Source organism: Abramis brama, assembly GCF_963993115.1.
Source record: "Abramis brama genome assembly, chromosome: 9".
NCBI classification, from domain to species: domain Eukaryota; kingdom Metazoa; phylum Chordata; class Actinopteri; order Cypriniformes; family Leuciscidae; genus Abramis; species Abramis brama.
In genome coordinates this window covers 2,261,379-2,287,602 of record NC_139971.1, presented here as the reverse complement: position 1 = coordinate 2,287,602, position 26,224 = coordinate 2,261,379, and the positions used below count along the sequence as shown (strand labels likewise).

The 26,224-nt window shown below is 38.6% G+C and overlaps 1 protein-coding gene across 3 annotated transcripts in view; it reads left to right on the top strand.

The window, feature by feature from the left end:
* Positions 1-26,224, top strand: part of mob2b (MOB kinase activator 2b) — a 54,519-nt gene that overhangs the window by 23,483 nt on the left and 4,812 nt on the right. Inside the window, exons 1-2 of one of the 3 annotated variants that reach the window (XM_084125187.1) lie at positions 11,484-11,740; positions 24,529-24,689. In XM_084125187.1, the coding sequence (XP_083981313.1) occupies positions 11,667-11,740; positions 24,529-24,689 (235 nt within the window). In that variant the 5' untranslated portion in view covers positions 11,484-11,666. Of the gene's footprint in view, positions 1-11,483; positions 11,741-14,924; positions 15,112-24,528; positions 24,690-26,224 lie in introns of those variants that run through there. The other 2 variants (XM_084125186.1, XM_084125188.1) reach the window with 2 other exon arrangements.

Below are 26,224 nucleotides of genomic sequence, written 5' to 3'. Positions count from 1 at the left end.
TATAAAATATTAATGATTAATCGATAGTCGATCGTTAATTCTCCCGACGATTGACTAAGAAAATTTAATCGAATGCCCATCCCTACTCGAAATGAACACCATTACTGAGAGTTTCTGATATTATCATCATTCCGTGAGATGAAATTGTCCTGAGAGACTGAGCGCGAGCTCATGAAGCTCCGCCCCCTGGGTCGTCCAGCAGCAGCTCATTTGCATTTAAAGGGCACACACTAAAACAGCGCGTTTTTCTGAGCCCCAAAAAATGACAATTTAAACATGCTGTAAAAAATGATCTGTTGGGTATTTGGAGCTGAAACTTCACATACACACTCTGGGGACATCAGAGACTTATTTTACATCTTGTGAAAAGGGGCATAATACGTGACCTTTAAATATATACTGATTCTTATTAAAGCTAAAAGTTATTCAGCCGAGAGCAGTGAGTGATTTTCTCTTTGTCTTTCGTTCATGACCCCAGTTATTTCAAGCTGTTGCGATATGCATATTGCGTTATATATATTTCGATATATAGTGCAGCCCTACTCTACATGTCTGTGGTGTTGCACTGAATACTAGAGTTTGAACTTTAAATGTCACTGGTAGTCCACTGAAGAGTTTTTGGGTATAATATGTCACGGTTTACTTAATTTTGCTATATGAACTATAGTGTCCTGCACACACTAGTAAAAAATATATAAACAATGAAATCTGGTGTTTAAATAATTTTTGGGTTGACTGTATATGCTCTTCATACGCATGTAGATTTTAAACGCCTTGTCTTTAATCACCATCTACATGTCAGTGGTGTTGGCACTGAATAACAGTGTTACACATGCCATACTTGACCTGGCTCTTCTGAACTGGACTCCACACACACATGCTCTTCATGCACATGTTGACGAGGGCCTGGAGTGAGTGAGCGCAGCATCATCATCATCATCATCATCTGAGCGTTATGTAAGTGTTATCCAGCTGTGGAGGGAATGCACTTCAGTTAATGCCTGTGTAATCCAGCTCTGCTGATGCTGATGCTCACAGAGATGGAGATCCTCTCTCTTCAGTCTCCAGATCCCATCAGAACCTCTTCCTGAAGGATTAGCGGACTACAATGCTGGAAAAATACAGCCACACATCGATAATGTTTGCTTTCATTGCTTTGCTTTTAGTGATTTCACATAGCGAGGAATTTGTCCTAACTGAGTTATTATGGAACATTCATAACACAAATCTCGCCGCCCAGACCATATTATAACTAATCTGGTAAAATGGGTCACTCAGTCATTCTGTGACATCACAACCATGAGGACATTAAAATATGACCACCAGAATTTATATTTCTATCAGTGTTTTGGCCTGAACAGTGAAGTGCACCATTAGATGGAGGTTAATTATAACAGCTCGTTCAACATACCCTGATTACTTTCAATGATTGTGTGGAAATGGTCATGTTTAGCCTATTTGTTTATGCATGAATTTATTGATGCATTTATTTATTGATGCACTTATTTGTGCATTTATGCATGTATGCATTGATGCATTTGATGCATTTTATTTACATATGTGTAAAATGCACATTTTTGCATGCATGCATGGATTTTACTGGGTGTCCTGGGTGGTTTCCTGGTGGTTTCTTAGTAGCCATCGTCAAAACTAATTGACTTCTCTAAGCCTCGCCTTCAATAGTACTGACCAATCCTACCTCAGTAACACCATGTAACTTCACTATATTCTCAGATAAGCTTTTGTGCTTCTCTAATGTAAGATCTGTGTGATGAGATTGTATGTAAGTGATCCAAAATGCTGGTAAACTGTTGTTGCTGGGTCACTTATAACTGTGAATCTGCAGTGGATACAAGCTGTATTTTCCTTTTCCAAATCTTTAAAATAGAAGTTGATTCTGTAAATGTGTCGTCCTCGTTCTCAAATAAACATCTGTTTATTCCAAGGTCAATTTCATGTTATTGTTATTAACTTTTCATATTGGGTCAGGTCAGTGTCGAAAGATTACCCACATGCGCTGTAGAAGTCTTGGGAGCTGTTCTGTTCGCTTACATTGATGCTTTCACTTTCAAATGTGACGCATGTCTTCAGGTGACTGAGAGAAATGGTTCGTGTTTTTTTTTTTTTTTTTTACGTTGCTGCTTAATTTAAAAACAAATTTCATGAAAAACAAATTTCATGAAAAACAGATTCAAATGCTTTGAAATGACATTCCAGCCCATGTGAGAATACTATCCATTACATATAAGAAGAATAATCATATATTTTTGAGCACAAGTATATGTGACCCTTGGTCACAAATGTATACAGTAAATATATAAAACATTTATTTTTCTGAGTGAATGCAGCACAATCACACACATAAATGGACAACTTTAAAGGTGATTTTCTCAATGTTTCAATGTTTTGTTTTTTCACCCCCAGATTCCAGATTATCTCGGCCAAATATTGTCATATCCTAACAAACCACACATCACTGGAAAGCTTATTTATTCAGCTTTCATGTGATGTATAAATCTCAATAAAAAAATAAAATAAATAACCATGTGACTGGTTGTGTAGCCCAGGGTCACAAATATGTGTAAACCATGCATTGCTACAGAAGTATCAAGCGTGGCTCATTAATGGCGTTTGGTTTGTTCTGTGTGTGTGTGTGTGTGTGTGTGTGTGTGTGTGTGATCTGTCCTCTCGAACACACACCCTGCTCCTGCCCAGGCTTGCTAACACACACAGAGTTTCCTCGCCCTGTTCAGGCTCAGCTTGTTTTGCTATTTCGGTTTATTTATTCACAGAGTCTCTTGTGCTTTAGTCTCCGCATGGCTTCCTCAGCGCTTGATTGGCTGGTGACAGGCCATGAGGTCATCATTAGCTTTCACTCTTCACAACACGCTTTTCACAACTGTTCTCTTTTTTAAATCCTTACTGTAATTTTGTGTAAAAAAAAAAAGAAAAGAAGCAGTCTGATTAGTTAATGAGTCAAGAAAGATCATATAGCAGTTCATTTGTGGCCGTGTAAAGGGAAGGTGGAGTTGTGTGCAGTGCATTATGGGATTGCTGGCTGTGTTTCTGTGCTGATCCAGCAGATGGGGCTGAGACAGTGGTGTTTGTTCTCTCTGATCTCACACACATTCTCCCTGATACTGGTTTGCTATGTGTGTGTGTGTGGGATTATAAAACCTCTATGCACCAATTTGACTTAATTACTTCTATCCAAAATGAGTGCATATTGTAATATTGTCCGTGTTGATGTGGAAATCCCTTTAAATTCAGCTGAATTCTGAGTATATTGTGAAGAAACTAAGCAAACTGTAGATGAAGCTCTACCTTTACCTCTTCTTCTCTCTCTCTCTCTCTCTCTCTCTCTCTCTGTGTGTGTGTGTGTGTGTGTGTGTGTGTCCTGGATCTGGAGACAGGAAGTGGGATTTACTCCTTCCTCCCTGTGAGATGCAACAGGAGCATTTCAGCTCTAAAAATGTCAAAACGCTTTGGATGCTGCATAAAAGCATTGAAGCTCTTTTCCAGGTCATCTGAAGCCATACAGTAACTGTGTGTGTGTGTGTGTGTGTGTGTGTTAGGAACTGACTAACATTTAAGCATTTATTCACTGATAATCAAATAAGCTGCAGATTATTGGTTGACAGTAAATGTCACTAGATGATGACATCAGTAAATATCATATTTGATTTGAGGGTCACATGACTTTGAATATAGGTCACAGGTCATATGAATATTTTATTTATTTATTTTTCTGAACTAGTTTAGCTCATGACAACGTCTATAATATATATATACTGTTGTTTTTTATCATAATACTATGTGTACTACTGTGACTGTGTGTGTGATTGACTGACTGTGTGTGTGTGTGACTGACTGACTGACTGACTGTGTGTGTGACTGACTGACTCTGTGTGTGTGACTGACTGACTGACTGATGACTGACTGACTGACTGACTGACTGACTGACTGACTGACTGTGTGTGTGTGTGTCTGTCTGACTGACTGACTGTGTGTGACTGACTGTGTGTGTGACTGTGTGTGTGTGACTGACTGATTGACTGACTGTGTGTGTGACTGACTGAATGTGTGTGTAACTGACTGTGTGACTGACTGTGTGCGTGTGTGTGTCTGACTGTGTGTGATTGACTGACTGTGTGTGTGTGACTGACTGACTGTGTGTGTGTGATTGACTGAATGCGATTGACTGACTGTGTGCGTGTGTGTGTCTGACTGTGTGTGTGTGTGTGTGTGACTGACTGTGTGTGTGACTGTGTGTGTGACTGACTGATTGACTGTGTGTGTGACTGACTGAATGTGTGTGTAACTGACTGTGTGACTGACTGTGTGCGTGTGTGTGTCTGACTGTGTGTGATTGACTGACTGTGTGTGACTGACTGACTGTGTGTGTGTGATTGACAATGCGATTGACTGACTGTGTGCGTGTGTGTGTCTGACTGTGTGTGTGTGTGATTGACTGACTGTGTGTGTGTGACTGACTGACTGTGTGTGTGTGACTGACTGACTGTGTGTGTGACTGACTGACTGACTGACTGTGTGTCTGACTGACTGTGTGTGACTGACTGTGTGTGTGACTGACTGACTGACTGACTGACTGTGTGTGTGACTGACTGACTGACTGACTGTGTGTCTGACTGACTGTGTGTGACTGACTGTGTGTGTGACTGACTGACTGACTGACTGACTGACTGTGTGTGTGACTGACTGACTGACTGACTGACTGACTGTGTGTGTGACTGACTGATTGAGTGTGTGTGTGACTGACTGAATGTGTGTGTAACTGACTGACTGTGTGACTGACTGACTGTGTGCCTGTGTGTGTCTGACTGTGTGTGTGTGTGACTGACTGTGTGTGTGACTGACTGACTGTGTGACTGACTGACTGTGCATGTGTGTGTCTGACTGACTGTGTGTGAGACTGAATGTGTCTGACTGTGTGTGTGTGTGTGTGACTGACTGTGTGTGTGACTGACTGTGTGTGTGACTGACTGTGTGTGTGACTGACTGTGTGTGTCTGACTGTGTGTGTGATTGACTGACTGACTGACTGTGTGATTGACTGACTGTGTGTGTGTGACTGACTGTGTGTGTGTGACTGACTGACTGTGTGTGTGTGACTGACTGTGTGTGTGACTGAATGTGTCTGACTGACTGTGTGTGTGTGTGTGTGTGTGATTGACTGACTGACTGACTGACTGTGTGTGTGATTGACTGACTGTGTGTGTGAGACTGACTGACTGACTGACTGACTGACTGACTGTGTGTGTGACTGACTGACTGACTGACTGACTGTGTGTGTGTGACTGACTGACTGTGTGTGTGTGACTGACTGACTGACTGACTGTGTGTGTGACTGACTGACTGTGTGTGTGTGATTGACTGACTGACTGACTGTGTGATTGACTGACTGTGTGTGTGTGACTGACTGTGTGTGTGTGACTGACTGACTGTGTGTGTGTGACTGACTGTGTGTGTGACTGAATGTGTCTGACTGACTGTGTGTGTGTGTGTGTGTGATTGACTGACTGACTGACTGACTGTGTGTGTGATTGACTGACTGTGTGTGTGAGACTGACTGACTGACTGACTGACTGACTGACTGACTGACTGTGTGTGTGACTGACTGACTGACTGACTGTGTGTGTGTGACTGACTGACTGTGTGTGTGTGACTGACTGACTGACTGACTGTGTGTGTGACTGACTGTGTGTGTGACTGACTGTGTGTGTGACTGACTGACTGTGTGTGACTGACTGTGTGTGTGTGACTGTGTGTGTGTGTGTGTGTGACTGACTGATTGACTGTGTGTGTGACTGACTGAATGTGTGTGTAACTGACTGTGTGACTGACTGTGACTGACTGACTGTGTGCGTGTGTGTGTCTGACTGACTGTGTGTGAGACTGAATGTGTCTGACTGTGTGTGTGACTGACTGTGTGTGACTGACTGTGTGTGACTGACTGTGTGTGACTGACTGTGTGTGACTGACTGTGTGTGACTGACTGTGTGTGACTGACTGACTGTGTGTGACTGACTGACTGTGTGTGTGTGTGTGTGTGTGTGACTGACTGTGACTGACTGACTGTGTGCGTGTGTGTCTGACTGTGTCTGACTGTGTGTGTGTGTGTGTGTGACTGACTGTGTGTGTGTGACTGACTGTGACTGACTGACTGTGTGTGTGTCTGACTGTGTGTGAGACTGAATGTGTCTGACTGTGTGTGTCTGACTGTGTGTGTGACTGACTGACTGTGTGTGACTGACTGACTGTGTGTGTGTGTGTGTGACTGACTGTGACTGACTGACTGACTGTGTGCGTGTGTGTCTGACTGTGTGTGTGACTGAATGTGTGTGTGTGTGTGTGTGACTGACTGTGTGTGTGTGTGACTGAATGTGTCTGACTGACTGTGTGTGTGTGTGTGTGTGTGACTGAATGTGTCTGACTGACTGTGTGTGTGTGTGTGTGTGTGTGTGTGACTGAATGTGTCTGACTGACTGACTGTGTGTGTGTGTGTGACTGACTGTGTGTGTGCGTGTGTGTTTGCATTACCCAAATCCTCTGTTGTTTTCCAGGGTGTGGATTTCATTAGCATGGATCTATTTTTGTAATGTGTGTCATGGTAAACTGAGAGTGAGATGGATGTGTTTGCTGTAGAGATGAGTTCTGAGCCGATCACACACACACACACACACACACACCTGTGTTTTGATCTATAGTCGTGTTTTGCCTGAGATTTCTGCATCAAAGTTGAGCTAACCTGGCAGTTCCTCTCATTTATGTGCAGTAGTTCACGTTCCCGAAACCAGTCAGGATTCAGGATGTGTCTAACACACTCTCACGTTCCCGTTTCAGTGTGTGTGTTTGGGATGAACTGATGCTAAAATCTGCAGTGTTTAGTTTTATAGCCGCTCTGGAGTCACGCCTCTAAACCAAACCTCATCCGGTCCCGTCCCACACACATCAGCAGTGTGTGTGTGTGTGTGTGTGTGTGTGTGTGTGTGTGTCCCAAATTCAGCTCTCCTTCACAAGAAGAACCAGCATTTATACTTTCATTCAGTTGTGTTTGTGTGTAAGCAAGTGCAGTGAAGGGTTGAGAGACGAGGGCCTCGGATCAGTCATCCGGCTCACGATTAGTGGCTAATGAAATGCTGATGAACGTAAAATGGAAACCAAACACCAAACCATGATTTTTGAGAGGGATTTTTGTTACACCGCTTTCCATAACGATCTTAATGTAAAGTACAGCCAGTGTTGGGTCTAACGCACTACTAAACATTTCATAACTGTAATTGAATTCTAAGTGTGAACTGAACGTAATGCTTTCGGACACTTAACTGCATGTTATTTACAATAAAATGAAAATGTATTATAGTGTAAATGTGTTAAATGCAGTTAGTTGACCTTGAGTGTTTCTAGGACTTCAGTACATCGCTATATGTAATTTTATAATTACTTCTATTCTCTTTGAAATATGGTCAGTTACTGTTGAATGTACTGACGAGCATTCATGGTAAACTAAAATATACTTTAATGTCATTTCTATTGAAACATGTATGTTATGTATTCAGTATATTTGTAATTACACATTTGTAAATTGCAATTTGCTCTTAATAAATAAAATATATTAAACTTAAATGTAATATCAATTAACAATACAGTTTCAATTATAATCAAGTACTTTACATGTGCTTTAGTATGTTATTCAACACTTTAAAATAAGTTTACTTCTTTAAAGCAGAAGAAAACATTATTAAACATGATATAAAATTAACTTTTTAACGTGACATTACAAAAGTGCACTTTTTAAAAATGTACTTAAATGTGTTACATAGTCATTATTATATATATATATATATATATATATATATATATATATATATATATATATATATATATATATATATATATATATATATATATATAAATAAATTATTTTTTTTTTTAAATATATACTTTAGGGATGCACGATATATCGGGCACCATATTGATATCGGCCGATAAATGTTGATTTTTAATGTTATTGTTATTGTTAAATATTGTTTTTGTAATCAGGCTTTCAAAAATTATAAAAATGTAGATTTATCGGCCAATATATCGGTTATCGGCTTTCAAATATAAAGAATAATCGGTTATTGTATCGGCCAAACATTTTGATATCGGTGCATCCCTAATATACTTTTAATATTTAAAGTACACTACAAAAGCACATTCAGTAGAATTAAGCTTCTTTTTCACAAGATTATACCGTGAGATTAATAATCTTATTTATTTTTCTTAATTTGAGTATAATTCCTCATTCGATGAGGATGTAAAGGAAAACACAGCTTTGTCAACTTTCCGTGCCTTTTATTCAATGACATACTACAGTTATTTTTTTATTTTTGGTTGTGTTATAACTTTAATATGCTACACCTACAAGAGTGGAAATAACCTTCTCTATGTTTAGTTGATCTGATGGAGTGAAGTTTAGAAGGTGGAGGTCGAGCTCTCTGATCAGGGAAGGTTCGACGCTCTCGTTGTAACTCGGTTGTTTTGAGGGTTTTGTAAAGCATGTTAGGATTGCACAGCATGGGACGCTCCTCATGAACCTCCTGCTGGGCATTGTTTGCTTCTGCTGATGGACATTAGAGAACCAGACGGTTGCATAAGTTCCTGTTGAGATCCTCTGATGGCCAGCCAAGCTTTCTCTTTATTCTCAGACGAGGTTTTTAACCTGTCTCTGCTCGCCGTATTCTTTACGAGCGCTTCGTTTGATTAGACCTCAGTGTGATGTCCCAGAGCTCTTTGGTGTCCGTTACACACACAGAAGGAGAGATGTGAGACTGATAAACTGATAAACCGATAAGACTCACTTTCTGTAAGAATCAGTCTCCACTCTCTCATTCATTCATTCATTCATCCATTCTCTCATTCAGGTCTGGAGTGACTCAAACTGTCAATCAAATAATGGACCATTCAAAATGTTAGGGTCGGTAATTGTTTTATTGTGATATAACGTTTCTAATGCTCACCAAGGCTGCAGTTATTTGATCAAAAATTACAGCAAAAAATATTAGTTTCAAATAACAATATATTGAATATAAAGTAATTTATTCCTGTGATCAAAGCTGAATGTTCAGCATCATTACTCCAGTCTTCAGTGTCACATGATCCTTCAGAAATCACTCTAATATGATGATTTGATGCTCAAAAAACATTTATGACTATTATCAGTGTTGAAAACAGCTTCATATTTTTGTGCAAACAGTGAAATTTATTTTTTCTTCCAGAATTATTTAATGAACAAAGTTCAAATCGCATTTATTAGAAATCAGAATCTTTTGTAACATTATGTCTTTGTCACTTTTGATTTAATGCGTCCTTTCTGAATAAAATCATTAGTGTGTGTGTTTACTTATAGGAAACATTTCTGATTATTATCAGTTGAAAACAGTCGTGCTGCTGCTTCATATCTCTGTGCTTCATCTCTTTGATGAATATTTTGCTACATTGACACACATAAATGTCTTCACTGTCAATTTTGATCAACTTAATCCGTGCCTAATAAAAGTATCGGCTCATGATGCTAATGTTATTGTGTTGGGAATATGATACAAGTGTTCAAAAAACAAAGCTTTTGCATTTTATGCAGTTCTTGAAACTAAATCACACAACATTATGGGATGGAAATTCATTAATCAGACACTATGCTTCCTGTATTAAATGCCGTTTAGTGGTGCAGGAAATTATATGCAAGAAGTCAATGGTTTATTCCATTTTGGTGAAGCGGGTTTAGTTTAGTTCTTTAGTTTAAGTGAATTTGATGTTTGAATGAGGTTTCTGCTGGTTTACTGAAGCGAGGAGACGTTAACGCACAGGTGCGGCGCTTCATCTCCACAGTTTCTCTCGCAGGGATGTTTGAGGAAGCCTCTTGTTCAACAGAAAGGCTTGGCTGGTTATTGAGGAAGCCTGTGAACACAGGAAAGCTGTGTGTGTAAATGCGAGCGTCTGGGAAACAATGTATCGGCACATTCCTGCCGTTCTTTTTCATAAGCAGCCGGAAGCAGAGAAAGTACAAACCTTAACCTCGAATACTCCCACAGCACTTCTGCACAAGTTATATAACGCACAAAGATTACCCCAGAACAATGTTGAACAAACATCATCGCAAGTCAAACATCAGGTTAAAACACAAGAACATTATTTCTTTTGCCTGTTCTTTCGAAGTTTAAAATGCAGATTCTTAATATAACTTGGAGCTCCTTATTGTTAAAAAAATAAAATAAAGGTTCTTTATTGGCATTGATGAAGAACCTTTAACGTCCAGGGAACATTTTCATTGCACAAATGGTTCTTTAGCAGAATACGGTTATTCAGATTATTAATATTTTGCACAAATGGTAGTTTAAGGAAGGTTTTTGGGTAACCAAAAATGGTTGTTCAATGACATCACTGCAAAAAAATAAACCTTTTGGAAGCGTTAATTTTAAAGTCCCGCTGTAGTCAATAATTTAATCCCTTAAAACTCTTCTTTGATCACCAGAATGACATATTTAAAACATTTTTCCTTCAAAAAAATGTATTGATGCTTTAAAATAGCTTGATTGTAACTCGACACCCTTGCTAGATGTATGGGTTCGGGTCTATATTTTAAAGGGTTAGTTCTCCAAAAAATGAAAACTCTGTCAGTAATTACTCGCCCTCATCTTGTTCCAACCCCGTCAGACTTTCGTTCATCTTCTGAACACAAATTAAGATATTTATGATTAAATCTGAGAGCTGGATCATACGAAAGCGTATTGCATTCACTTGAGGGAAAATAATCTACTCTGTTTTTCTGAATTAATGACTTAATTATCTCGTAATTCTGAGATAATTAAGTCATTAATTCAGAAAAACAGAGCAAATATTTTGTATGAAAAATTATCTCATAATTTTGAGATAATTAAGTCATTAATTCAGAAAAACAGAGCAAAAACTTTTTATTCATGAACAATTATCTCGTAATTCTGAGATAATTAATTCATTAATTCAGAAAAACAGAGCAAAAACTTTTTATTCATGAAAAATTATCTCGTAATTCTGAGATAATTAAGTCATTAATTCAGAAAAACAGAGCAAAAACTTTTTATTCATGAAAAATTATCTCATAATTCTGAGATAATTAACTCGTTAATTCAGAAAAACAGAGTAGATTATTTTTCCTCAAGTGAATGTAATACGCTTCCGTAGGATCACTCCTCCATAGGCTTCTCTGTTATTGAAACTTGCCGGCCCAGAAAGTTAGTAAACACAATGTTTAAAATAGTCCAAGTGTCTTCTGGGTTGTACGTCAGAAGGAGGCTCACTATTGGCCGACGCTGGTCATGTGTGTGATGCTGGAAATAAAATTGCTGTCCATCAATGGTTGCATGTTGAAAGGCTTGTTAATCTACATGGTTTAGTCCTCTAGACGGCCTTATCAGCGACAGCAGACTAGAGAGAAACTTATCCAGAGACAACAGCCACAGACTTCAGCTCTTTCTCCCTACGACTGTGTGGCTCTCGCACGTATAGGCCGGCTGTCTTTATCTTCTCTATTTCTGATAAAGTTTTAGGAAGAGTAGGGTGAAGGAGCCATTGTTCTTTCTTTTCATTTCTTTTTCTTACGGGGAACGCTCTCTGATATGTTTCCCAATGGCGAAATCCGAGGAAGATGCGCCGGTTGATTTGGAAAACGCTCCCGGTCTTCTCTGGACCCTCTTCCACAGGTACTCTCTTCTTCTCCGGCTGTAAACAGCGCTCGCATTCATTCAGCGGGCCTTCTCATAATATAGTGCTGTGGTTTTGCAAAATCTGATATAAAGTTCGACGTTGGCATGTTTGCTAAGGGAACTTGAAAAATTCTGGGATCAGCTCAAATATACTAAGCTAACTTAATTTCATAGGTGTATTTTCACAGTCCCTCTTGCATCTTTAGGGAGTCGTTTAGCCAAAAAAATCAAGTTCCATATTTTATTTTCTCCTTTGAAACACAAAATAAGAGGTTTGACAGGTTTTTCCATACACACATGGATGCTGATTATAGCTGTCAAGCTCCAAAAAAGCAGCATAAGAGTATTCAATATGATGGCTTTTAATGTTGTTTATGTGTCTATGTGGTGTTTTTAATATGCTTTAAGACACACCATGTGTAAATTCATAAGTCGACTCCATTGCTGAGTATTTCCTCCTTAAAACTGCAGTGAACCAAAGACAGTCTCAAAAACACGCTTTGAAATCGCTGGTGTTTCTGACGTCACAAACTACCTTGTAACCAATCAGATCAACGTGTGATCGTCAACCAGTGGATCTCTGAGCTGAGTGAGTGAGTGGAGGCGGGGCTCATTTGCATATTCATAGAACCACAGGCAAGGGTGTCGAGTTACATTCAAGCTATTTTAAGGCATGAAGAACTTTTTTTCAAGGAAAAAACTTTTAAATATGTAATTTTTGGTGATCAAAGATGAGTTTTAAGTGATAAAATTATTGACTACAAGAGCTTTGGCAGAGATTAGCATGATTAATGAAAAAAAAAGTGTTTTCCTTACCAAATATTGATTCAGAAGAATTAGTTCGTTCATGATACTTTTTTTTGTTCTTTTCTTGTGTTCGGAGGTAAAAATCACCTTAAACTATGGAAAATTCGAACATCTTAAAATGGGGTTGGAATGAAGTGCTGGTCAATAATTTGTTTGTTTTTTCTATTGTTATTTTTAATGCTTTGGGGAGATTTCACCAGTCAACCGCATTAAAGTGCGATCACATTTACCATTTTGTGGCACAATTAAAAAAAAAAGTAAAATCCAGAGTTTCGCTAGAAAGTTGGTCACTCAAATCCGCCGTCCTTCCCACAGAAATCTGCTTGGATTTAGTTTGTGACTTCATACATCGCTGCAGTTCTCTGCACATTTCACCTAAATTGCGACCGCACCTTTTAGAAGTAAAGATCCTTTGTAACTAAACGTATATCCAAGATATTTTGGTCCTGTGAGGTAAAAAGCAGGTGCCTATCTTCCTAAAGCACTAAACTTCCTAAGAAAACACTCGGCGTCCACACGTTTGCGTCACTGCTTTCGTAAGCGAGCCTCATTTTCTCTCACCTGTCGAGGCAATGAAAGAGTCTTCTGTTCGTTTCCCTGGACAAACACCGTCTGTGAAGGCTCTCGCTCCACGTCAGGCCGCTCTCCTGTCCGCTCACACAGGCCTCATTATGTTCAGCACTCCCACGTACAACCTGACGCCCGTGCCTCAGTTTAGAAACACTTTTTCCAGCATTTATTTCAGGCTGACCTTTGAAAGCTTATGCAGTAATAATTGAAGGCTGACGCTAGTGTTTAGATTAGAGCCAGCCAGGATATTAACAGGTAATGCAATGGACACTTTTAGCATTATGACCTTCATTAATAAGTTTCAGATAATGTGCATGTATGACGACTACTATGGATATTCTGTATGTATGTATGTATGTATGAGCATGCACGCATTCACGCGCTATACATATACAGTATATGTGTAGTGTGTGAATGTGTGCATGCTTATTTTTATATTATATATTACCAGAAAAGCTAAAGCGGGCCATGCATGGAGCCGCTGAGTCTCTATCTAGCATGTGTTTGTCAGTCTTGGCACGCTGTTAGATGACTTAAATACTAAAATGCTAGTCCCGGGGCCAGGCCGGCCCTCCGCTTCCCGCTGTCGAGTCTGAACATGCGCTCGAGCTCTGCAGAAAAATTCCAGTCTGATGTTCACTGTAAATGTGAACGTTAGCAGACGTGCATTGTTGCACGTTAGCAGAATCCAGTACGTCACGGCTTCGTCAGAACATGCGGCGATGAAGTAAACGCTTCATGGGGAGTTTACACATCGAGCGGTTATTGTAGTGTTATATACAAGTATTGTAAACTACATTTTGCTTGTTTTTTTTTGTTTTTTTTACCTCGTATCAGTGTTAACGTGTAAAGTTTGTTAATATTTCTATTTAGTTTGTATATTTTCTCTTTCCATTTTAATTTTATTTAAAGTTTTAGCAATTAATATAGTTTTTGTCATGTGTTAGTCTTTTTAAGTTTTAGTTATTTTATTTCCTTAAATGAGAAATGTTGGCAGATAGCTTTATTCATTTAATATAGATTTTATTCATTTATTCATTTAATATAGTTTTTATTCATTTAATATAGTTTTTATTCATTTATTTATTCATTTTTATTCTTCATTTTCTATATTAGCTGAGATGTACTGTATATAATTTATTTATTCATTTTTATTCTTCATTTAATAGTTTTTATTCATTTATCTATTCATTTTTATTCATTTAATTATTTAAACAACTGATTTATGATTTATAAATGTGACCAGTTAATGCACTTTAATTATAAAACGATGTATGTCCTAACTTGAAATAACTTTTTTTTTGCTTTTTTAAGCGTTACTGAATGTATACAGTATTGTTTCTTCTTTTTCTTTTTTATACAAATGCTAGGCAAAATGAATAATGTCTATACAAATGCTATTTATAAATGATCACGTAAATAGTTATGTATCATTTGAATGGTTTATAAATGAAGAGTTTCCAGTGAGGAAAAAAGTTGTAAATGAGACACTCAAATACTTGATGTAGCCAATAAACAAAGACTTGTTTCTTTATATCTGCATTATATTATTCCAAAATAACTATTGGGATCATATGTGTTTGTTCCCCAGTGGGAGTGCTTTTCTGTGGTTTTAGTAAAATTCCAGTCTTACTGTACCCAAGATCCCAGCGCATTGTTCTCCACATCCAGTGTGTTTTGAGAGTTTCATGGAGTTTTCAGTTTTTATTTTTTTTACCATTCCAACTATTGCGCCTTGGCCCCGCCCATCTGTGCTGTGATTGGCCAGAAGTTCGGCTGAAAGAGAAGCGACTCAGAGCCTCTGTTTTGCATGCGATACTCCTGCGAACTCTGGACTGACTTTATCACAACCTATGATCGAGTCCGTCAGACCGGGCTCTTTGCGACATGGTCGGAGATCACAGCATAACCGGAGACAGCCTCAAAACAGCCTCTCCTAAAAACGGATTAAGCTGTAAAATGGTCCTTCAGGCGGTTGGCAAAGTGCTGAGGTAACTCTCCTGTGCTCGTTCACTGATTTAAATGATCTTTTCACTGCACTTCTCCACAGTGCGCTGACACGCGGGCGCGCGCCAGAGGAATGCGCGCGTGCGTGTCTGTTGACGGAATGGAACTTTCCACTTTTCCACAGTTAGCAGTGCAACTTTAATGTGCGTGTGATATGCATGTTTGCCAGGTTTCTTTAAGCAGTAATGATATAGTATCTTTCCACGTGAGGCTCTTATAGATCAGTTATTATTAGACTGAATGACGGCCAGGCCAGCGCAGTTATTTCTGTGTCAGTGGACCAAAAGGTGCACCGGTATTTTTAGGCACCATATAGGCGGTTTATATATACATATACATATATAGTCCATCACTGTCACACCTGTAGCCTACTCGCTGCCTGCGTTGTTCAATGTGTATAGCTAATATGAATATAAACATTTGTATGTATTGTGCATGGTTTTATCCAACACTACTAATATACAGTAGCAGCAAAATGATGCTTACAAAAACTGCAGCTTTTTTATTTTTATTTTATTTATTTATTTATTTTAAATCAAAATGGCAGCAGGCTGTGATGTTTGGGTTTGTTAGAAATAATGTCACAAAAGTAATATTTAAGATGCCACTGAAAATCCGTTGTTTTAATGAATTTATCAATAAGCTGTATGAAAAAAAAAAAAAAAAAAAAAAAAAAAAAAAAATATATATATATATATATATATATATATATATATATATATATATATATATATAATGTATATGTATGGCTAAACTTTCCATGAGAATGGATAATAATCAAATAATTTTCTGGGAACCCCTTAAAAAAAAAAAAAAAAAAACTATCATTACAGTTGCAATACAAAAGTTTATATAAATGTAGTGTCAGACTTTTGGACCTCTATATTGTGTGTAAAGTGCATATGTTCGTAATGCTGTCTAGGCAGTGTCATAGGGTTCAACACACCCTTAATCTTTATTTACTATTTAATTGGTGCTTTTTATCCAGAGCGAGGCTTTGGCTCTCAGTCTCTACAGTGGCGGCGAAGACTTGATTATGAATATTCAGGTGTGTTTCAGTGAATAAGTAATTGTGTGCAGTCTGGCCGATAGCGCTCGTGTTGTTCAGAGACTTCAGGTGAGAAACTGATACTGATAGAAGACAGGTTGTACGATGTTGGCGATTGTCATCTATAATGCTCGTGCTTTCTTATTACACGTTCATTTCTCTAAGAACCAGATGATATTCTTGTTAGTGAGAAATTGTCGTCCTATTAGACGCTTGATAATTCCCGGGATTATCACATACTTGATAAATACTGATAATTCCTCTTCAGCTCTTGAAGTTTGTGTGGTTATGATTGGATATGTGTGATGTCTGCATTGCTATTATGAATGATGCACCGTTTGGATCTGCAGTTTTAATAACTTGCAACCAATTCTAACCATAGAGTGTTCATGAAGTTTTATTACATGAATGTTATAGACTTACAATGTCATAAATATGCCATAAATGCCACACCTTTGCCTGAACATCTGGATTATACCGCAGAATTGAGTTCTGTTTGCATCACAATAATACAGATCGTTTTAAAGCAGCTTTACAGCAATGAACTGGAAAACAGTGAAGCTGTATAAATAAAGGTGACTTGGATTTGTGGAAAAGTGATTTTAATGCAATAATCGACGAGCTGTGTACTATAGCATGAGTCTCAAGCTGACATCCGTCTAATTTTAGTCTCATAAACACAGTCTTGGCGTTTCTACTGACTGTGCATTCCCACAGACTGTGGCTTTTCAGAGAAAGGACTAATTTGATGTTTCTATAATAGTCTTTTAAATGGCACTTTTAAAGGCCTGGAGAATGGAGATTGGTGGCTGGTCAAGTCAGCCAGTCTGGAGTCAACGTTGGCTTGGTACATATTGACCGTGGCTGAACTTAATCTTGCAGATTTGCTAATGTGTTTTAGGGCGGGATCAGCGTCTGAGGAAATATGTGGAGACTCCCTAATTTGAAGCGACTTCGCCTTTTAAGTCGTCCGATAGAGCAGAAGGATTAACCCAAATATCAGGTTTTCTGAGCAGAAACCCTAATGCTAACCTTCTCTGCCCATTAATTTGCCTTTAATTTCATATAATTATTTAAAAAAAAAAAAATTCCACCTCTTTATTGCTAAACATGCTTGACATTTTTCTGAACCTGAAGGTCAGTTCTTACGTAGGATTGTCATGTTTCTGAATAGTTTAAATAGTTAACATTCTGCATGAGACGGTGGTTTAGATTAATGCATCTTGGTGTATTTAATAACTTTTTAACGTATTTAACTAAAATGCATCAAGATTTGCCATGGCTATTCTATAGATTAAATACTTTTTGAGTTAAATAGCATTGTTTTCTTTTATACATTAATAAAGTAAGGAAAGTATCTTATCTCCATCTTGACTTCGAAAGTACAAAAATACGTCAGCAAGTCAGTGGAATGTTTTCCAGCGTGTCTCGCCCATAATGGACTAGGCATGTAGCTTCTGAGTATTTGCCAAACAACATGCCCTGAGAATAAAAATAGGCTCGATTCGACACAGTCAAACGTTCCTAATCCCGTTTATAGCTCAAACCTTTCACATCTCGCAGTCTGAGAGCGACACCGATCTCTGATCGCATCATTCATAACAAACTGAGCACGTCTCGTTCCCACAAACACCAGCTAAACGTGAAGCAGACTCGACATGTCTTTCCTTCTGGGAGTCTGGAGTTTAGTTGAGTCGATTATGATCCCGGGAAAAGGAAGTTAGTTACAGCTATTATTAAGCATGTCTATTGCATCATTTGACGTTCCTGAAAACCACATGCACGACTACAGTACGCTTTCTGAGGAAAACAAGTCAGACGCTGACGTCCTCCTCCCTCTTTTATTAACCATAAATGGAGTCAAACGCAGCCGGTTTGTAATCAGACCCCGTTCCTAATCAGAACTCACTGTTTGGGGTCAGTGGACTGATGGGTAATCAGCAATAACTGCTTCATTTATCATAACTAAAGTCTGCATGTGTGTTTAGCACCTTCAATGTCTGTGAGACAATCAGCCCTCGGATGGATGATCACATTAGTTTATTTGCGTGCAAATATATCATGGTTTTCAGTGCCTTTTTTGTTGGTACTTTTGGTAGTTGCGAGTTAAAAGCCTCCAGATGTTCAGAGCTTCTTTTCAGTGAGGAATAGAACAAGTCGAGATGGTTATCTTTGTCTGTAAGAGCAGAGCTGAAAACCCCCTTATAATCTCGAAAGAATGCAGACAACCTTTGATCTGTACAGTAGTGAAATAAAACCTGTATATTACTGTAAGTTGGTACGGTATGAGCTGTTTTGTATGAACATTTGAAGCAGATAATGTATGGTCACACTTTTTAATGGAGTTGTTTAAAGAGGCCATATTATATGATATTGATGTTTTCAGGCTCTACTAGAACAGGTTTTCCTGCTTGAATGTTGATTATTCTCCTCATATTCTCCATTGTTGCGGCTCCTCTCTTCCCAGTCTGTCAGTAACGCTCTGTTTACTTCCTGTCTCTATGAAGCCCCTCCTTCTGAAAAGCGCACTGTGCTCTGATTGGTCGGCTGGAGTAGTGTGTTATGATTGGTCGAGCGCTTCGAGTGTGTTTGGGAAATGTCCCGCCCCTTACCATAACCACCAGTTTAACACACTACTAACTAACTCAACCAGGCCCCGCCCCTTTGTTCTGCGTATGAATTATTATGATGAGGAATATTGTGACGTTTGTTCCCGGAAGAAACTCAAGACTACAATGGAGGCGTTTCAGAAACACTGACACTGATATAGAGAAGAACTGGAGCTTCTTCATGCTCAAACAGCAACATTACAACATAAAAAAATAAAAAATAATTTGAACTTTGAAATACTTTTTGCAAGAATTTTTTCATGTTTAATTCAGTGTGTCGTTACTTGACATTGTTTGTGATAAACTGTGAAATTTATTAGCAGTTTTGGAGTGAATTTTCCACCAAATGTGTTCAGTGTACAGAGGAATATAAATGGAATATAAATGGAATATAAATGGAATATAAATGGAATATAAATGGAAACATGTGTTGTGCTGTGAATGAGTCTGTTGGTCTAGAATGAAGCTTCACATTGGGAAGCAGCTGTGCTGTGAAACGCTGGTCTATTAAAGCGAGTCTTTGGCTCATGGTGCAGCGAGGACTAAAGAAGTGTCCTGTTGCGGAGTCTCTCATGGGCCTTTAGACTCGCAGTTGTTGAAGTTTGAATGGTCCTTTGTTTCTGCATCTCTTCATGTGTTGGTCTGGAGTGGTGCTGTAGGCTCAGGCCATCTCTGCACTTGTCAGTCTGTCATGTGTTTAGAATTACAGCATTGAGGAAAATATGGATATGTTGTATCCAGTTAAGCACCATTACTCAGTGAACATCGAGTGCACACGCACATCTGTCTGCCGTTGATGCATTGAACGAGAGCAGATCTCCAAAGGCAAGTTATCATTCAAAAAGCAGATGTAATACCATGTCCTAACTGGATGAGATGCGATAAAATTCCAGCAACAAGCAGTTTGTCTGTCCAATCCAGATGCGACGAACTACGAGACGTGCCAATCAGAAGAGCCTGTGGGCGGAGTCTCTGTGCAAATGCACTGTAATCGCAACCAAATCGATCAAAAGATCACAGCCAATCAGAAGCGTGTGTGGGCGGAGTCTCTGTGCAAGCGCACTGTAATTGCAACCAAATCGATCAAAAGATCACAGCCAATCAGAAGAGCCTGTGGGCGGAGTCTCTGTGCAAATGCACTGTAATCGCAACCAAATCGATCAAAAGATCACAGCCAATCAGAAGCGTGTGTGGGCGGAGTCTCTGTGCAAGTGCACTGCAATCGCAACCAAATTGATCAAAAGATCACAGCCAATCAGAAGAGCCTGTGGGCGGAGTCTCTGTGCAAGCGCACTGCAATCGCAACCAAATCGATCAAAAGATCACAGCCAATCAGAAGAGCCTGTGGGCGGAGTCTCTGTGCAAGCGCACTGCAATCGCAACCAAATCGATCAAAAGATCACAGCCAATCAGAAGAGCCTGTGGGCGGAGTCTCTGTGCAAGCGCACTGCAATCGCAACCAAATCGATCAAAAGATCACAGCCAATCAGAAGCGTGTGTGGGCGGAGTCTCTGTGCAAGCGCACTGTAATCGCAACCAAATCAATCAAAAGATCACAGCCAATCAGAAGGATTTAAATTAAATCAGTATATTCTGTTGTGCTGTGTGTTTCAGAGTGAAGAGCGGCTCTGTGTTCATTTACACATGCAGATTACGGTGATTTCAGTGACACACTTTGTTCACAGTAAATACTGCATCTTTGTGAGGACAGTGAGGTTAACATGCATTTCGGGAACACAGTGTGCGCTCTTCACTTTATTTATAATAAAGTGATTTTATTATACAACTGTCATTTATAATATATTTGTAATTTTTATAATTAGAATTTGTGCAGCCCTATATATTACTTGAAACAAATAGATTACATTTATTTGTATCTGTCTACCTGCATGCACCTCTGATAACCAACATCAGAGAACCGTGAATGTGCAAATGATTTGTTCAATTGAAATTTTATACAAATTTTAATAAATAAAATTTTACTTCTAAGGTGCTCGGCTGACATAAAAAGTTTGTGAGATTTGGAGGATTTGATGTTGATCATTTTGCCAACACTGTGATTGTCCACAAACTCTTGTGCTCTTTATACTGATTTAAGATGCGTCGCACCATTGAACTCTCTCACACTGACTTTCCCCTGAAAGCAGTTTCCAGACACACTTCCTAGCGTTAGTGCCGTGGCTTTCCAGGAATCATGAACGGCACTTCCTTTAAGTTTTCCGCACACAGACGACACCCATTCACACGGATCCGTGAAAACGACTAAAAACGCTGTATTAGTTTTTCTGTATTGTATTAGTTTCCATCGCGTCCCATTAGACGTCATGGGGAGGGCGGGGTTTCATTTACACACCCAAAATGTAAATAAACGGCCAAAATGTTCAAGTTTTACTTTTTGAGTTGTCAAAACTAACTTTAGCTGGACAATAACTTTATTCTAGATCTGCTGTAAAGCCAAAACAATCTCTGTGACTTTAATTATCACTGTAAAGCAGCTTTGAAACGATCTATATTGTTAAAAGCGCTGTATAAATGAAGGTGACTTGGCTATAAACTATATCAACTTTTCTTTTACTTAATTTGCATATCTTGGTCGGGCCGATGAATTGATCGCCGCTTTGCGAGGACAGCATGCAGTGTGTGAATATAAAATGGCTTCATGTAATGAAAGTCATTACAGACTTGGACTACTACAGCAAAAGACAACTTGGCAAAGATTTTTGTGAGGTTTGTGTGTGTGTGTGTGCTAGCTAGTGGTCGGCGTGTGTATGAGTCCTGTGTGTGTGTGTTGAGCAGGAGTCAACAAGGCCGGTCTGTGTGTGTGTGGGGCGTAAACTGGCCCCGGGCCCCGGACTCAAACAACACGGCATCAGCTGTCTAAAGACCAGGCAGTGTGTGTTCAGAGCGACACACACTCCGCTTTACAGTGCCTCTGCTGTTACTGGACGCCCGAGCGCTTGGAAAAAGCCACTAATATACGAGACCTCTTTCCTCTTTCTGACTGTGGCATCACATGATCTCTGATCTCAGAAATCTCCCCATTAGAGCTCAACTAATATGAGATTAAAATGGTAAATAATAGTTTAAAATAATATTAAACATAATAATTAATTGTTGTTGTTATTATTATAATAATAATAATAATTGAAAATAACAAATATTAACATTCATATTTTTCAATACATTATTAAAATAGTTATAATATAATAATATTGTTATTATTATTATTATTATTATTATTATTATTATTATTATTATTAACAATATTTGGATATACTAAATCTTTTTATAAAATCATATTTAGAAGTAAACTTTCATTATTATAATTGAAAATACAAATTATTATTATTATGTATACTGTATAAATAAACTTAAATAATAGTAATAATGCGTTGTTGTTGATGGAATTAATCCATTTATCTCGCTACAGATAAAAAGTAACTTGCATATAAAATTGAAGCCCGGCACATCTTGCCCTGAGCGGCACATCTTGCCCCGAGCGACTCCTCATCTGGACACAGCAAACGTGTGTGTGGATGTTATTGATGGATGTGTGAGATCGTCTCCTTAAACATTAAAGCAGCAGTTTCCCACTGTTTCCACTGAGACACGTGTGTGTGTGTGTGTGTGAGTGTGTGTGTGTGGATGACTGGGAAAGGGGCGGAGGGTCTGATGGTAACACAACCCGCCTGGTCTAAGAATAGATGTGTAAGGAAAGGCCTGCATGTCTGTGGTGTGTTGTGTTAATTACAGGCCAAGGTTAATGTGCGATCCTGCAGATGTGCTCAGACTCATGCGTTCTTACACACGCCAGGGACTTTTACTTGTAGTGGTGCAACGAATCACACAATTTATGGTTTTTGAGCCACGGATCGGATCATTTTTCGGATCAGAAAATAATAATAAATAAATAAATAAATGTGTGTGTGTGTGTGTGTGTATATATATATATATATATTAGTTTTTGATGTGGTATCGAAGAACTTCAAATGAGCTTTAAGTAATAAATAAAAAGCAAAGTTACCCCCAAAAACTTGCCTAACTAGTCACAAACTAGTTTTTAACATTATTAAATTGTGTATTACAAATACACAAATTACAAGCAGAGATGAATACTAAATACTAGGGGTGTAACGGTTCACAAAATTCATGCTTCGGTTCGATACGATACACTGGTGTCACGGTTCGGTACGTTTTCGATACAGCAAAAAGAAAGTAATGCCAGAGAAATTTCCTTGATTTTAATTTTTTAAAACTTTTTAACATCATAAAGTATGATCTTTTTTTACTTTGAGCAATGATGGAACTATACTTGACTCTTCTTAGGAGCATATAAAACAAAAAAATGAAATGCAATATTGTAGTATATTGTATTTTATTTCAGATTAACATTTGAGGGCAGCAATTTTATTCATAATGTCGAAATAAAACCGATGTTACTCGAAAGCACAATGTTTGTTCCTGGTTTCCACATCAGCGCTGTTTGATCCGTTAATAACGGAGAAATGTGAATGCTTCTCACTAGATCTCGCAGCGATGTTATTACTTCTGTGGCGAATTCAAATGCTTTCTTTACGGCGTCTCTCAGCGCAGTGTAGCAACAGTGGCTTGATCAAGATCGGCTCGCGCTGCATTGGTCCAAACTGGTGACGCACAAAATAAGGAGTAGAGCAGTTTCGTTCCGCTTTTATTACGTTTGTCATTTGATGTTGGGCAGTGTTGTGGTCGCGCCAGCGTCTCTTACATTATGAGCGCGCTTGCCACGCGTCTACATTTGAAATAACGTAATTTTGGTCGGCAGGAAAAATGGTCCAACGAACCGTTCGGTTTGTAATGTGAACCGAACCCCGAACCGAAAGCCTCGTACCGAACGGTTCAATACGAATACGTGTATCGTTACACCCCTACTAAATACCGAAGTTACAAAGTCTAACAGTAGTATTCAGATACAGAAATGAATAATTAAGCCTAAATGTAAAATAACACTATTTGTTCACTGTATAAATTAAATATAGTTTCATCTTTGTTAAAGCTGTATTTTGTTGTTTTATTAACATTAATGACACAGACAATAGCAGGAATATTAGGCTGCTGTCACTTTAAGACCGAATAAACTGACAAACTGACCGGTTTCTTTCTCAACTGTTCACTAATGACATAAACGAGAGAATACTTGCCGAGACGTGTATTTAGAAATTGTGTGTGTGTGTGTGTGTGTGTGTGTGTGTGTGTGTGTGTGTGTCCATTCAAGGGCAAGGAATTGCAAAAGAGGAATGGTGTTCAAGTCCTGTCATAAACGCGCCTCTCTCTCTCTCTCTCTCTCTCTCTCTCTCTCTCTCTCTCTCTCTCTCTCTCTCTCTCTCTCTCTCTCTCTCTCTCTCTCTCTCTCTCTCTCTCTCTCTCTCTCTCTCTCTCTCTCTCTCTCTCTCTCTCTCTCTCTCTCTCTCTCTCTCTCTCTCTCTCTCTCTCTCTCTCTCTCTCTCTCTCTCTGTGTAATTTGGCATGACAAAACACATCCAAATGATAAACTTTCACTCTATGATGGTTAAATTTATCAGTTAATCCGCGAATCACATGCGTGCCGAACCGTGAGTCCGTACGGATCATCTGGGATCTATTGCATCCCTAAGTACAAGCCCACCTCTGAAATAATAACCATCTCTCCATGTAAAGGTCACTCAGTCAGTACTGTACTATATATTCAGTGTTTTTCTGACCTCTTTGCCTTGTTCCGTCCCGTTCAGGAAGGGTAAAGGGAAGCCCAATGGGAAGAAGCCGCCCACCGAGGAGAAGAAGCATTACCTGGAGGCCGAATACACCAAAGTGAGGGTCGTGGACTTCGAGCTGAAGGAGCTGGTGGTTCTGCCGAGGGAGATCGACCTCAACGAGTGGCTCGCCAGCAACAGTACGTGTCTCACGTCACATGACCGGAAACAGAATTAAGACAAGATCATGTCCTGAATGCGAAAGTGCACTTTTAAAAATGTACTTAAATGTGTTATGAAAGTCGACTCCCTTTAAGTGCGCTTAAGTTGCCTTTTATTTCATTATTAATATTATATTATCTGCAAAATATAGTTGTTTAAAAAAAAAAAAAAAAAAAAAAAAACTTTAGGGATGCACGATATATCGGCCACCATATCGGTATCGGACGATATATGTTGATTTTTAATGTTATCATTATCGGCCGATAAGAAAATTTGGCCAATATATTAAAGCCGATAAATAATGGATTATTTCCTTCAGCCGAGACGCTTCAGATGCCACTGTTCAACATGATGGTTTAAATTGCTTGAAATATGATTGGAATCACTTCGAAAAGGAAAATACAGTAAAGTACAACATGTTCAACGCAATACTGTCATATCGGCTACATAAAGTTATAATGAGAACATCATAATTGTGTGTTTGGGACATGGCTTTTAATGGTGAGACTTTTGTTTTTGTAATCAGGCTTTCAAAAATGATATAAAAATTTGGATTTTGATTTATCGGCAAATATATCGGTTATCGGCTGTCAAATATAGAAAAATATCGGTTATCATTATTGGGCGAAATGTTCATATCGTTGCATCCCTAATTGCATCTAAAAGTCAAATAGTGATCTAAGATCAGCACTGTAAATCTGTGAGAGAGAATACTAGTGTTTTACCTCTTTAAATAATAATAATAATAATAATGTAATGTGGGAAAAGTGGCGACCCTTGACCCTAACCCTGGCCGACTGTCTGCCGTTGTTGTGTCTGGTTTCTTGGTGTGTTTTGAAAACATCTCTTCTGTTCGTCGGAGGGAATGTATGATTTCATCTCTCTGTTGCATAACCGTATGATAAAACCAGCGCAGAATAATAACATTCCAGCGCCCACGAATCACACCATTGTGTGCATTTCCCCAGATTTTATCTTGAAAGAAAACACATGTGAAAAAACCATAAAGTATGGCTTAATTTAGGAAACGTTAATGCTCTTTCAGATTCCACAAGCACTTATTAAACCAAATCACTGCCTTTTATGGCTAATTGAAGCCTTTCCTCTGGATCAGTTCATGTTACAGCTGTGGATCTGTACGCTTCATGCCTTTCACACACAGAGAATAATATACGCATTTCTTTTGGGTTTGAGATTTCCGTCAGAGAGAATTGTTAAAGTACGGATGTGTTGCACAGGCCTAGAGACGACCCTGCTATTTTAAATGGAAACACGGTTGATTATTTCACTCTTATTTTATCCGTTACATTGGACTCATATTTCACATTTCCTATTATTTCAATAACTTTATTGGACAAAACCACGGGATCAGCGTTGGCCGTTTGAGATTTTTACACCTAAAATAACATCACGTTTGGCACAGATTTGATGCATAAGCTGCATACTTTTGCATAAGTTATGAATATTTATCATATATAAATATTTATAAATGCATTTTTGTGAACATACAAAT